Source organism: Chrysemys picta, chromosome 9 (assembly GCF_011386835.1).
Source record: "Chrysemys picta bellii isolate R12L10 chromosome 9, ASM1138683v2, whole genome shotgun sequence".
Lineage (NCBI taxonomy): Eukaryota > Metazoa > Chordata > Testudines > Emydidae > Chrysemys > Chrysemys picta.
The window spans coordinates 32,472,964-32,487,036 of NC_088799.1; the positions used below are offsets into that span (position 1 = coordinate 32,472,964).

Below are 14,073 nucleotides of genomic sequence, written 5' to 3' on the forward strand. Positions count from 1 at the left end.
TAATACTTCAGCCCCTTGCTGTCAGGGCAGTGCAGCCTAGTGGTTAGAGTCCGTACTATCGCCCTTACTATTGGGGCAGTGCAGCCCAATGGCCAGAGTCAGTGATACGGCCCTCTCTCAAGGCAGTGCGGCTTAGGGCCAGAGTCCGTAATATTGGTGAGCGGGATCAGCACCCTGGGGTGGATGGTGGCCAGGATAGGGGGACCTGGGCCCGCCCTCTTCACTGGGTCCCAACCCAGGGCCCTATAGGTGGTGGGGTTGCCCGCCACCAGCTCGGCAGAGCTCCAAACAAAGCACACCGAGCCTTGGTCCAGTTCTGTAACTGTTTCCCTGCCAAACTTCCCTGGGTTACTTCCTACCCAAGTGTCTGGGGTTCTCTGTCTCAGGAATTCTCCAGTCTCTCCCCTCTCTGCAATGTCCCATGCCAGTGTGTCGGGGTCCGTCTCTGACTGGTTGGCCTCCACGTCTTGGAGTGCAGGCGGTCCTCCCTCAGGAGCTAGCAATACACCTCCTTCCCCACGGAGGTCAGCCCAGACTGAGCTGCTCTGCTGGGTTTTATATCCTGCTTCCAGCTGGAGCATCCCCAGCAGAGCTGGGGGAGTGTGGCCTCCTCAGCTAAAAGAAGGGTTAACCCCTGCTGTACCAGTGCGGGGTTGATACACCCCATTACACGCTTATAGAAAATCTTTTTAGATTTATAAATTTTAGGCAAAAATGAGCTCTGTGATGCATTATCTTACTTGGCTATACAGTACCTCTCAAACCTGGAGTTATATGTGGCTGATTTATGCTGCCTTTGTTTGGATGGGATTGTAGCTCTCAGTAAATGAGACAGAAAGCAAGTGGTCAGACCCCAAACTTCTAGACAAAACTGAGCTGTAGAAGGTGTGATAATTTCATTCTGCTGCCGAGCTTCTCTTCTAATTCATAACAAATGGGTAATGGCTCTCATCTTTGGACTTTGGAGATGTTCCAGTGTTGTTGCTAGAGGCTCCAGGACTAAGCCCTGACCTTCAACTGAAGCCTCCAGAAGGAATTTCCCATTTGTTATGAATGAGGAGAGAAGCTTCTAGCAGAAAGAAAATTATCTTGTAAGAAATTTCTTTATCCTGTCCTGAATGCTGGGAAGATGCAGCAGATTGTATTTCGCCATTACCAGCACACCATTGGCAGATTTTTTGTTGTACTCATAAATGCAAGAATATCTAAACTTGCTATTAATGTTTTTCAGGGCATCACAAAGTTAAACCTAATGTGGCTTTCTTTTAGTGCTGAGAATTAAATCTTAATCCATTCTTATGGCACTAGTACTGCTGCTGAAGCTCATTGTCATTAAAAGGAATATGTGTACAGTACTAAGCAATAAAATAATGGTTGGCTTTTCTTTTGTCTTAGGCTTTATGTCCATTCTTAATTTTTGCTTGTCATTTTTATTATACTTGTTTTTAATCTTTATCATTTATCAAATTAACTGCCACAGTGACTTTCCAGTGAAAAATCAGAACCCTATGCTTTTCAACAAACTTAACTTTACATTGAGCAGCCTCATAAAATCATAGTTGGCCATTGGAAAAACTTTTTTTTAGGGCTGTCAATTAATTGCAGTTAACTCACATCATTAACTAAAAAAAATTAGTCGCAATTAAAAAAAATTAATCACAATTAATTGCACTTATAACAATAGAATACCAATTGAAATTTATTAAATATTTTTGGATGTTTTCTACATTTTCAATATTGATTTTAGTTACAACACAGAATACAAAGTGCACAGTGCTCAGTTTATATTATTTTTATTACAAATATTTGCACTGTAAAAATAATAAACAAAAGAAATAGTATTTTTCAATTCACCTCATACAAGTACTGAAGTGCACTCTCTTTATTGTGAAAGTGTAACTTATAAATGCAGATTTTTGTTGTTGTTACATAACTGCACTCAAAAACCAAAACAGAGTAAAACTTTAGCGCCTACAGGTCCACTCAGTCCTACTTCTTATTCTGCCAATCGCTCAGACAAACAAGTTTGTTTACTTTGACGGGAGATACTGCTGCCTGCTTCTTATTTACAATGTCACCTGAAAGTGAGAACAGGGGTTGGCATGGCACTTTTGTGGCTGGCGTTGCAAGGTATTTACATGCCAGATATGCTAAACATTCGTATGCCCCTTCATGCTTTGGCCACCATTCCAGAGGACATGCTTCCATGCTGATGATGCGCATTAAAAAAATAATGCGTCAATTAAATTTGTGACTGTACTCCTTTGGGGGGAGAATTGTATGTCTCCTACTCTTTTTTACCCGCACTCTGCATATATTTCATGTTATAGCAGTCTTGGATGATGACCCAGCACATGTTCGTTTTAAGAACACTTTCACAGCAGATTTGACAAATGCAAAGAAGGTACCAATGTGAGATTTCTAAAAATAGCTACAGCACTCGCCCCAAGGTTTAAGAATCTGAAGTGCCATCCAAAATCTGAGAGGGTCAAGGTGTGGAGTATGCTTTTAGAAGTCTTAAAATAGCAGCACTCTGATGCTACAGAACTCAGAAGCTACAGAACCCAAACCACCAAAAAAGAAAATCAGCCTTCTGGTGGTGGCATCTGACTCAGACGATGAAAATGAACATGCGTCAGTCCGCACTGCTTTGGATCGTTATAGAGCAGAACCCATCAGCAACATGGAAGCATGTCCTCTGGAATGGTGGCTGAAGCATGAAGGGACATATGAATCTTTAGTGCATCTGGCACGTAAATATCTTGCAGCGCCAGCTACAACAGTGCCATGTGAATGCCTGTTCTCACTTTCAGATGACGTAAAGAAGAAGCAGGCAGCATTACTTCCTGCAAATTGTAACCAACCTTGTTTGTCTGAGTATTGGCTGACCAAGAAGCAGGACTGAGTGGACTTGTAAGCTCTAAAGTTTTACATTGTTTTATTTTTGAATGCAGTTTTTTTTGTACATAATTTTACATTTGTAAATTCAACTTTCATGATAAAGAGATTGCACTACAGTACTTGTATGAGGTGAACTGAAAAATACATTTTTTTTGTTTTTTACAGTGCAAATATTTGTAATCAAAAATATAGTGAGCACTGTGCACTTTGTATTCTGTGTTGTAATGGAAATTAATATATTTGAAAATGTAGTAAACATCCAAAAATATTTAAAATAAATGGTATTCTATTGTTGTTTAAAAGCACGATTAATCACGATTATTTTTTTTTAATCGCTTGACAGCCCTACTTTTTTTGTACTTCATCTGGGTCAACCACACAGCACTCAAAATTTTCTGAGCTGCAGATGACAATAGAGGCTTTGTCTTTCACATGTCAACTGGCATGATTGATGGATCATAGGGATTTTATTGTGGAAGGGAATTTGTTTACTTCATGTAACCTGGCTCAGCCAAGATCTGAATTTGTAATGTGCTTGCAGAGCTGCCTTTTTTCCTGAGTTGCTAATACTTTTTAAATATTAATTTAATTAAAACAGTAAAACCTCTTCTAATTTTGGTATTTTAAGCTACACTTGATGAACTCTAAATAGTAGTTGGGGAGACTATATAATAAGACTTGGTTTGTTACATCTGATTGAAATCTTTTACAGGAGTCTATATGACTGGAAAGGAGCTACGGCAACACATGCTTCCGAAGTCAGCACCTCTATCTGAAAAGCTGAAAATGTTCAAAGAAACTCTTCTGCCCCGACATCCTCCTATTTTTCATGAATGGTTTCTGAGAACATTCCCTGATCCTACTTTATGGTCAGTTGCTGTGATCACGTTAGCTTAATGACACTAGTTTATTTTCACAAAATGTAAATGAAGATAAAGCAGATAGAAAATGAAATATGTACTAAGAAAAATAAGACTGGAGCTTTTCACATAGAACACAAAAGCTATTTAAAAGCTCTAAATTGTCTAAAAGGTTGAGCAAGGGCAAGTGATCCTAGGTTTTTACATTGGATCCTTATTTTCTGTAGGTACAGTAGCAGATCAGCCTATTGTCGTTCCACTGCAGTGATGTCAATGGTTGGTTACATACTGGGCTTGGGAGACCGCCATGGTGAAAATATTCTTTTTGATTCTTTGACTGGTGAATGTGTGCATGTGGACTTCAACTGTTTGTTCAATAAGGTAGGAAATGTCTTGCTGATTTTGTTTATTTTTTAAATACTTGTAAGTTCAAAATCCACAAATCTCTCCTGCTTTTTCAGTTTTTCTTTTATTTTGAGACTCAGAATATCTATCATGATATTCATATATCATTGTGTTTCCTATTCAGATGCTTTAGAGTATATAAACCTATATAGCCAATGGAAAAAAAATCTTACCCAAAGGCATTATTGTCCTATATGCCGTGATAATTAAAGCAGTCTTTTGTTCAGGCAGCAACACATGAGCTTTCTTTGGATGCACTAAAATGTCAGCACACATCAGAGTACTTGCTCGATGTTTACAAAACATTCCAATTAGTCTTTCTTTCTTTCTTTCTGTCTGTCACTGCTGTTGTGAATAATGTAGTTTTGTACATCAGTCACTCAAAAGAGAATTTGCCGAGGAAGAAAGTGGCATTTTCTTTTTAACTGTGGCCAGAATGGGTTTTGGTATTTCTATTGGACAATCTAGTTGGTGTTTGGCTTAATTCAGAAATATGTAATATGGGTCCTGTTCAGCTAGTTGCCCTGTTAAATCTTCAGTGCCAACCATTTGGCCTTGTTGGTTCTATTCAACCTTGTTTTTAAAACAAAATGTTTTGACTATGTATCTATAAATTATGAGAATAGTGAGGATTTTAAAACTATCATCAGAACTTGCCTGAGGTGGTGGAACAAAGATAAAATTTAAATCTTGAAAGCTGGTGTATGATTTAAAACAGAAAACATTAAAGAATTTTTGGTAGTTCTCATCAATCTTTCACCAAACTCCTAGTCTTTGTCACCTTTATTATTCTATATCCCATATCAATCCTTTGCTCATGCCAAATTTTCCTAAATGGTGAGATGGACTTGTGATATGGCCAAATGTCTGCTAGCTAGGATGAGACCTCCAGAAGCAATGCTGACATAACCCAATTCAATTCTATGCCAGAATCACCTGAATTTGGTTTACTCTAATAGCAATAGTTAGGCAAGATAAGTTAGTTGTTTGGCCTGCAGTGGTCTGACATACAATTTGGAAAAGAAACTTGATAGAAATAATAAATCAGAAAAACTGTTCTGAAGGTAATTTCAGATTTAATTAACTTTTTATTAATTTGCAGGGGGAAACTTTTGACGTTCCAGAAATTGTACCTTTTCGCCTCACTCATAATATGGTCAACGGAATGGGTCCAATGGGAACAGAAGGTCTCTTCCGAAGAGCTTGTGAAGTCACAATGAGGCTAATGCGTGATCAGAGAGAACCTCTAATGAGGTACATAGCAATCCATCTTTAAGAGGTTTTTATAATAAAATTATCTAGTTTATGATATAAACTTGAAATGTTAACTGCTGGTCCCTGAGCCAGTTATTTTGGAGAGAGAAAAAACTTCTTTTCCAGTAGCACAAATTGAGTCTGACATGCACTTTATGTATAAAACTGTATAGCTAGTCAACACATTTTGTTAACTGTAGAGTTACTTTCTAACTAGTAATAAGAAAAAGTACCAAGGTTTACTGTGGATAGAAGTTTTACCGTCTTAAACTAAACTTCTGGTTGTTCTCAAAATATAACTTTTAGTTTTTATTTACCTCAAATTGCTCTTCTCAGGTACTGGGGGAATCCTTGGCTGCCTGTTTGAGAAAGCTGTAAGTCACGGTGACCGAGGTCCCAATGGGAGCCAGCTATGATCACTCAATTAGGGTGAACTGCAAAGAATGGGGCAGACAATCCCCATAAAGCTGGTGGATATTCCACTACTTAGATTTACCAAGCCAGCATAAAACAGCTTCTTTATTACCTTACTCGTTACTCAGATGTCCAAACAACACAGTTCCCTTAAAGTGATCCAGCCTCAGGCCCGAGCATTGGCCTGCTGAACCCAGGGTTGTGAGTTCAATCCTTGAGGGGTCCACTTAGGGATCTGGGGCAAAATCAGTACTTAGTCCTGCTAGTGAAGGCAGGGGGCTGGACTCGATGACCTTTCAAGGTCCTTTCCAGTTCTAGGAGATAGCATATCTCCATATCCATGTCAGATATGATGAAAATTTCTGTAAATCTTATTTCATCATATAAAAGAAAAGGTTCTGCCAATCCCAAAGGATTGGACACATTATCTCTCAGATTAATGAATGTTTCACCTCTTACCCAAATACACGCTACAGCCAATTCTTATTAACTAAACTAAAATTTATTTAAAAACAGAAAGAAAGTATGTTTAGAAGATCAATATATACATCTAGACATGAGTTCAATTCACTGAGGCTCAGATTCTTAGGATAGATGATGAGCTTTGTAGTTGCAAAGAGTTCTTTCAGAAATAGTTCATAGGTTATAGTCCAATGTCCAAATCTCATATTCAGAGTGAGCCAGCATAATGGGGACCTCAGTCTTGTGACTCAAACTTCCCCTGATGAAGCCTAAGCAGATCTGAGATGACAGAATCAGGACCCAAGGATCTTTTATACAATTTCATGTCTTTTGAGGAGTTGGGAGTTCAAAAGGTAATTAGCATGACTTTGAAGGAGGTCCATCACCGGTACTTAGGTATAGAATTAACATAAGGAAGTTTGCTTGTTCCTCCACCATTCACAGATTATTTGTTATACATTTCAAAGAGAGATGAATACAGAGATATCCCAGGTTTACAATTCATTTAAATGATAGGATGTTCTTTTGACCTCTGAATTATCAGAATACAGCATAGACAGGGACTGTTGATTACATTGTTGACCCTACTCATACATATGTAAATACACAAAAACACACACATTATCTCCCCACATGTCTTTTGAGGGTTATTTATTTTGCAGGATGTTTAACCCTTTCTAGCTATGCGTCACAGTCACCTAGTTCAGGGCAAAGAGGCTTGCAAAAGATCTGACCCATTATCTGCTGCTACTCTGGAGTGAAACTTTCTTAGTAGCCTTCTCACCCTGAGAGTGGGTCCAACATTTTTAAATTTCTAAACTTTTGGCTTGAGTGTATGGTCTTGCTCCAGTAACACACATCCTGAAGTTGCTTCAACCCATATTTCAGTGTTGTCTGTGCAGGATTAGTTATACATTCCAAGTCCAAAATAAGGATAAAATACCTTCAAAACAGATACCATGAAGTCCATCTTGCACCATTACCCAATGGAACAGCAAAAACAAAGTTACCTCGTACCAGGTGACTTTCTAAGGCACAAACGAACTGTACTGAAAACCTTGGATAATTTTCAATGGTTGCATAAGTCAGCGTGGAGATGATTCTTAGTGTAGGTTTCACTGTATTGTTTTAGACATTAAACAGTATGCACCTCTATCACAAGTGGCATAAAAATTTGGCTGAATGCTGACTCCCACATTTTTTCAAACTGAAGTCCAGGCATAGGGGATAAATGGAGACCATTGATTTGACGACAGGTTTTCTTCAGTTCTCTTTAACAAATGTTAATTTTGTTTGTGGTGGTATTGTTGCATGTTAAAAGAATCCTTTAATTTTTCTCTAGAAAACATTATGTAAAAGAGTTTCATGTGTTTTTTAAAGCTAGCAACAGATAGTAGTAATCTTATTGAAAGATTTTTTGGGGAGCTATGAAGGGTAGCAGTTCTCATTAAAATAGGGTTACCATACGTCCGGATTTTCCCGGACATGTCCAGCTTTTTGGGCTTCAAATCCTCGTCCGGGGAGAAATCCCAAAAAGCTGGACATGTCCGGGAAAATCGGGACATGCGGGGCCGGCGGTGCTGAGCCGGGGGCCGGGGCTGGGCCGGCGGTGCTGAGCCGGGGGCCGGGGGCTGGCCCGGGGCCGGCACCCAAGGGCCCGAGCCGACCCAGGCTGGAGACGCCGGAGAGGGGGGGGCAGACTGGGGCCGCGCCTCCTCCCTCCCCTGCTTCAGGCTTCCCGCGAATCAAATGTTCGCGGGAAGCAGGGGAGGGGGCGGAGTTGGGGCAAGGACTTTGGGGAAGGGGTGGAGTTGGGGCGGGGCCGGGGGCGGGGCCCCGTGGAGTGTCCTCCTTTTGGACACTCAAAATATGGTAACCCTACATTAAAATGGCAATTTTTATATTTAATATTCACTTGGAGCCAAACGGTGGAGTCCTTCGTTATACAAAATGTCCATTAAATAAATGTTAGTTTTGTTTGGTTAAGGGCACCAAAATTTGATCCATTGTGAGTTGAATCCGTGATGCGCAGTAATGATGACAGGCATAGAGTGTCTTTATTCCTTTGTGCTTGTATCCCATTTCTGAGCATTTGGCCTGCCAATATTTAAATCATGATGGATTAATTGTAATACAGACTAAGAGTCTGTAGAGGATTCGTGCTTAAATTGGATGTTCTATAATCTGCTTTTACTTCCTGGAGTTGCCACACACTTGCTACATATTTCACTAGACTGTTCATTAACTTGAGAACACATTTAAGATCTTCTCTCAGAGAAACATGGAAGATAGCTCATGTTCTGAGGGCTGTCAGTTACATTACTGTTCCACTAACCTATCCAGACGAGTAATAAAGCCATTATTTTTACTGCCTTCTGAAAGGTATGCTGCTCTGTTATTTTAATTGCAAAAGCTGCTGTTAGAGGATACAAGATCAGATTCAAAAGAATAATTGTGTTGTTTATGACTGCAGTCATGGACAAAGCTAACCTTTATGAAATTACCAGTAGTGATACTGTGGAGAGAACTGTAAAGGAAATAGACTCTTTAAAATAAAAGGAGGGGCTTCATTAATGTTTTTCCTTCCTTTAGGAAATAAAGAATTATAGATGATTAATTATGAATATTAAGCAGTAATGTTTTATTTTAGCAAACAGAAAAAGTGTCTTGCATTTTAAAAATTAAAGTTAATAGTCAAAAGATTCTATTTAATTTTCATGGTCAAAAGAAGTTTATAACTAATCCTTTTCCCACATAATGAACACTTATTTTGTTTGTATGTTTTTAGTGTCTTGAAGACTTTTATCCACGATCCCCTTGTAGAGTGGAGTAAACCAGTGAAAGGTAATACAAAAGCACAGGTGAATGAAACTGGGGAAGTTGTCAATGAAAAGGTCAGTTGCAAGAAGTTTGATCTACTCTAGAACTAACATTTCATTATTTTATATTTCACAGTATCATCAATTGTTTTGTTCTAATTTATGCAGAGCTTTACTTTCCTGGGTTTTTTTCTTCTAAATCTATTCCAGCTGTTTTTTATTAAATATCTCTTTGCTGTTGTTTAATCCTTAAAATATGAGACTGATATTTCAATAAAAACCTTCATGAGACCTACTGTACCTTTTTAGCATCATTCTCTAAGGCTGTGTCTATACTGGTAAAATTAGGACCCGTAAGTGCAGCTCCATCTGTCATGGAAGCTTAGTGTAGAGAGAGCTCATGCATTTTTACCAACACGTTATCCAAAGCTACTAGATGACATGGTGTTGATGCCACTTGAGCCCTGTCTGTGCTATGGATTCCGCTGTTTCTACCATCAGTGTATCTTAACCCAGTAGAGCACAGTCCCCTCCAGAGTCTGGAATGGAACCCAGTCTCTGGCTCAGAGTCTGGATTGGAGTCTCTTGCTCTTTTAACAACCTAGCAAGTTATACACATAAAACTACATTTAAAGAACATTATTCGGGAGTGCCAGCTCTGCAGTAGTTATGGTTGAGCAGCATTGTCTGTTCAAAGGTCCACTCTTCTAAGTACTGTAAAACTCACATGCTTACATGGATTGTCTTGAAAATTTCTGTGCCTTATGGGGACGCTGGCTAGAGTTCATGATCTAAATTTGGATAATGTAAGCAAGAGATTCCAAGATATGAGATCCTGTGGGGGGGAAAGGGTATGTGAGCAGCATCAAGCATGTAATTAAAGTCTGTATCATAATGGGGCTGAGTTAGTATAAGGGGACTGAAGTAAGTTTGTACAGCCAACTTTAATTCTGGCATTTCCTAACTCTTAAGAGCTTGACCGTACAGTCTTACTGTTCTTTTAACGTAGTTTTTTGTGTGTTATACAATATACAAGATAAATGAATGAGTGATCTTTTAAGGAATATATAGCTTCTTTCAGTGTAAGTGTATGTGTATGGCATAATAGTTGTGTGTTTTGCCTGTTTTCATTGTTGAGAATTAGTCAAAATACTTTATTTGGCTCAAGTCTGGTTCATACTTGCAGACTCATTTTTTGACATCAGAGGAAAACTCTTCCAATCTGGCCCACATTAGATCAGTCAAAAAAAAAAACACCCCACCATTTTCAGGTAAAAAATTGCTTTTCTGAACATAATATGTTTGAACGTTTTCTGGAACATACTTTTTTGACTACAGTTGACTCTTGGCCTCTGTGTTACTGAGCCATATGCATATTGTGATAATGAAAGGATTTATATAGAATAAACCACATTTCATTGCTACTTGTTTCAAGAGGTGGTGCAATAGCTTATTCAATCTTTGATAAGGTCTTGTTGTAAAAGTAATGCTAAGGCTATCTCTTGCCCAACAAGCAATCAGTCCTTGAGAATGATTTACTTTGTTCATTTTCTTCAAACTATTTTCAGAAAAAGTTCATAGATATTTGTATATTAAATCTGTTTATGTGGGATCTGGAATACATGCTGTAATTGTCCAAAATTTTATTTGGAAGAACAGGAACGGTTTCTGTTACAGATGTGACAAATGTATGGACATATGAATTTTAAGTTTTCTTTTTCCTTGTTCGTAGGCCAAGACTCATGTCCTTGACATAGAACAGCGGCTACAGGGTGTGATTAAGACTAGGAACCGGGTAAAAGGATTGCCCTTGTCTATTGAAGGGCATGTTCATTACCTTATTCAAGAAGCAAACAATGAGAACCTGCTCTGCCAGATGTACATGGGCTGGGCTCCATATATGTGAAATACTGCCTTTACAACTTATGCTGCTATAATTTTTTTTTTAAACAAAACGTTGTTGAATTCTTTTAGTCACTGTAATATTTTCTACAATTACTACTTTTGTTGATTTCTGATTTTGGGCATATCTATATTGCAACTTAATATGCAGTCTATGTAATATATACTATATAGTTGTAGTACATATGCTGTGTATGTTGTATACATATATAAATGCACTCATTGCATTGTATGAGTTTGAAGATACATACATTTATACATAGATATTTGTATTTATGGAGACTCTGTTTTATGTATACAGAATACAATAAATGAACTACTAAACAGAATATACAGTCATCTCAATGATGCAGGTGTGTGGTTTCCTATATACTTGCATTCATCTACAATATTTATGAATGTGTATGTATACTCCCACATCTAAGCAGGGTCAAATTAGTTTTATAAAATGTTTTTTATATATATATTTTTTAAGGGAGGGAGATAAACTTATTCTGTTTCTAATTAATTTCTTTTGTAGGAGACGAGTTGATATTAAAAAAGAGAATGTATATAAAATGGAATTTTATATCAACATGGTTGAAATGGGATTTTTAGCTGTAACTGTATTCATGTACCTATTTCAGAGGGTTTTTCCAAAATTAGAAACTTTTTTGCAAGATATTCATTCTCACCTAGATTTCTGTGAAGTTTTGCTATTGCTCATGGGAAGCCCTCAGGCATTTCAAACTATTGTATCAACTAGTAGCACCTGTTTGACCTATTTTCATTCCTCTAAACCACCCAGTAGAGCATAATATGGCGTGTGTCACCAAGAGGCAGGTTTATAACGCACAAACTCCTCCAATTGAAAACAATAGCATTTCCTGATTTAGCCTTCTGAAGTGACTGAGATCATTCATGCCCTTAATTTCCTTCTTTTACTTGTACTTTCTTGTTTTTACACCCCTCCCCTATGCTAGAAAACATCATTTTGTGCACTCAACCCCCCTTACTTTGAGAAAGTCCTCAGCCCCCACAAACACTTTTTATAGCCTTCCACTAAGAACCCAAATAGAATGAAATGTGTTATACTATGACCATTGTTGCCCCTGAGCACCATTTGAAAATAACACTCCATCTCTACTGTTCCCATTTCCCACCCCCACCAAAAAAAACCCACCTAGAATTACAAGGTGCATACATAATCTGAATTAAAGTAATCAGATGGCCTGTATTCTAATTCCCTGCTCTTTGCATATGTATTATCTAACTTAAATTAAGATCTTTGGGGCAGAGATCTAGAATTTGTCTGTGAAGTGTCATGAACATATATGGTGCAGTAGGAGTAATACATTATAATGGAGAGAATCATTCCTTGGGATCTGTGCACATAATAGCCCCTCCACGCATGCTGGATCTCCATCCTTCTGAAAGTAAAGGGATTGAGGGGCCTTTGTGTTACTGTCCCTTCACACCATAGAAATCTTTTTGTTGGTGGGGAGGGGCAAACTCATGACCAAACCATAATGTGGGGAATCTGCCAAAATGTTAATGTATCCTGAAGCTGCACTAACGTCCTTGCCCCCAGCCTGCCATACTGTGAAACCCTATTAAGGGAAAACGTAGAGAAGTGGTTAGAGGAATCTTTAGCACAGTGACTCCATTGCTGCAGAAAGAGCAGCCCCTCAGAGACATTGCTCAGGCACAGGACCCCCTGCTTTTAGCATCTGGACAGAACCCCTTGTTTCCTCCACTGTTGGCAAATCTATTTCGCATTGCTTTCTTGTAGGTTTTCCCATGTGAAGCAATTTTCCAGCCCCTGTTATTTCCCACTCAAGTCAGAGACAGTTTTTCTAGAAACAAAAGTAAGTAATGTGTCTTTGAATATATTCAGTTTTCACTGATGGGAGAAACAAATGTCCAGAGTGCTTCCTAAATCAGTAAAAAAAGAAAGTATTAACTGTGTGACACTGGGCTAGAAAATATTGTGGCAAATCTAGTATATAATTTTTGAAAGTTTCTTCTGTTAAAGAGGCAGGTATACATGTGTAATAGTCCTTAATGTAGCAGCTATTGTTCTGCAGCCAGATGCAAATAGTCATTCCTAGTTAATCTGAATTTCCAATAGGTTGCAATGCCCCTCTGAATTTAAATACTATGCAAAACTCTAAATATCTTTTTGCCATTGTTCTCCTGGGAACCTGGACGGTCATCTAAAATAAGAGAACATTAAAGATGATGCTGAAATGGATTAATGCCGTCCTGTGAATACATTAGCTTGCCCAAACCTGCTTCCAGGTATATTTGTTTTTAAAATGCCATCACTTGGATCCTATGCTGGGTAATTTTTATACTACAATAAGTGTATGATACATCAAATTGAATGCATCAAATTGATGATGTATGATATATCAAATTGAAATGTAAATAACACTGTCGAGCTAAAGCTAGCTTGGAGGTTCTTATACTGTTTTACATATTCTGATTAAGATCTATACGTTTGAACTATAACTATAGTTAACTATGCAGTTTATACCCAGTCCCTTATGAGCCCTGTTTTTTCTAAATACCTGTATCCTCTTCAGTATTGCCTTATTTATTTGTTCCTTCTGTTTCTCTTTCTCTTTTTTAATTTTTAAAGGAATTTGTGTGTTTTTCAGATGTCTCCTTCTCCATTCTCTGCTTCTTATGCAGTCATCCCTAAAACCTTGTGTACAGATGCTAGTTTCTTCTCTCAATTCAATATCTCATCTCTCCCTGGTACCCTTCATCCTTGGTATTTCCTCCTTTCCCTTCTAATTCCTCTTCTGTCCTCCCTAAGGGGGCCAACGGAGAACCCTTCTGGGTAGGTTGGTGAAAGGGTAGCCTCTTCCTGGGAACGGAAACCATAAGGCCAAGTGACCAAAAGCTACAGGGGAACCCACTGTGCTGTAGTCACAGCACAGAGTGATGCTGCAAAGCTGTATTTTCTGCTGGGCATGAGCCTAGCTGATGCCTCCATGATATCAATGTAAAAGGTGCTGTGCAGCATTGCACAACTGTGCAGGAGGGAAAAGGAACTTCTGCACACAACT

General features: G+C 38.5%; 1 protein-coding gene across 1 annotated transcript in view; it reads left to right on the forward strand.

Annotated features, from left to right (window-relative positions):
• ATR (ATR serine/threonine kinase) overlaps nt 1-11,346 on the forward strand; it is a 79,661-nt gene extending 68,315 nt beyond the window's left edge. Inside the window, exons 43-47 of the mRNA XM_008171483.4 lie at nt 3,614-3,770; nt 3,989-4,142; nt 5,269-5,420; nt 9,085-9,190; nt 10,848-11,346. Of these exons, the coding sequence (XP_008169705.2) occupies nt 3,614-3,770; nt 3,989-4,142; nt 5,269-5,420; nt 9,085-9,190; nt 10,848-11,021 (743 nt within the window). The 3' untranslated portion in view covers nt 11,022-11,346. The remainder of the gene's footprint in view (nt 1-3,613; nt 3,771-3,988; nt 4,143-5,268; nt 5,421-9,084; nt 9,191-10,847) is intronic.
• The last annotated feature ends 2,727 nt before the right edge of the window (nt 11,347-14,073 follow it).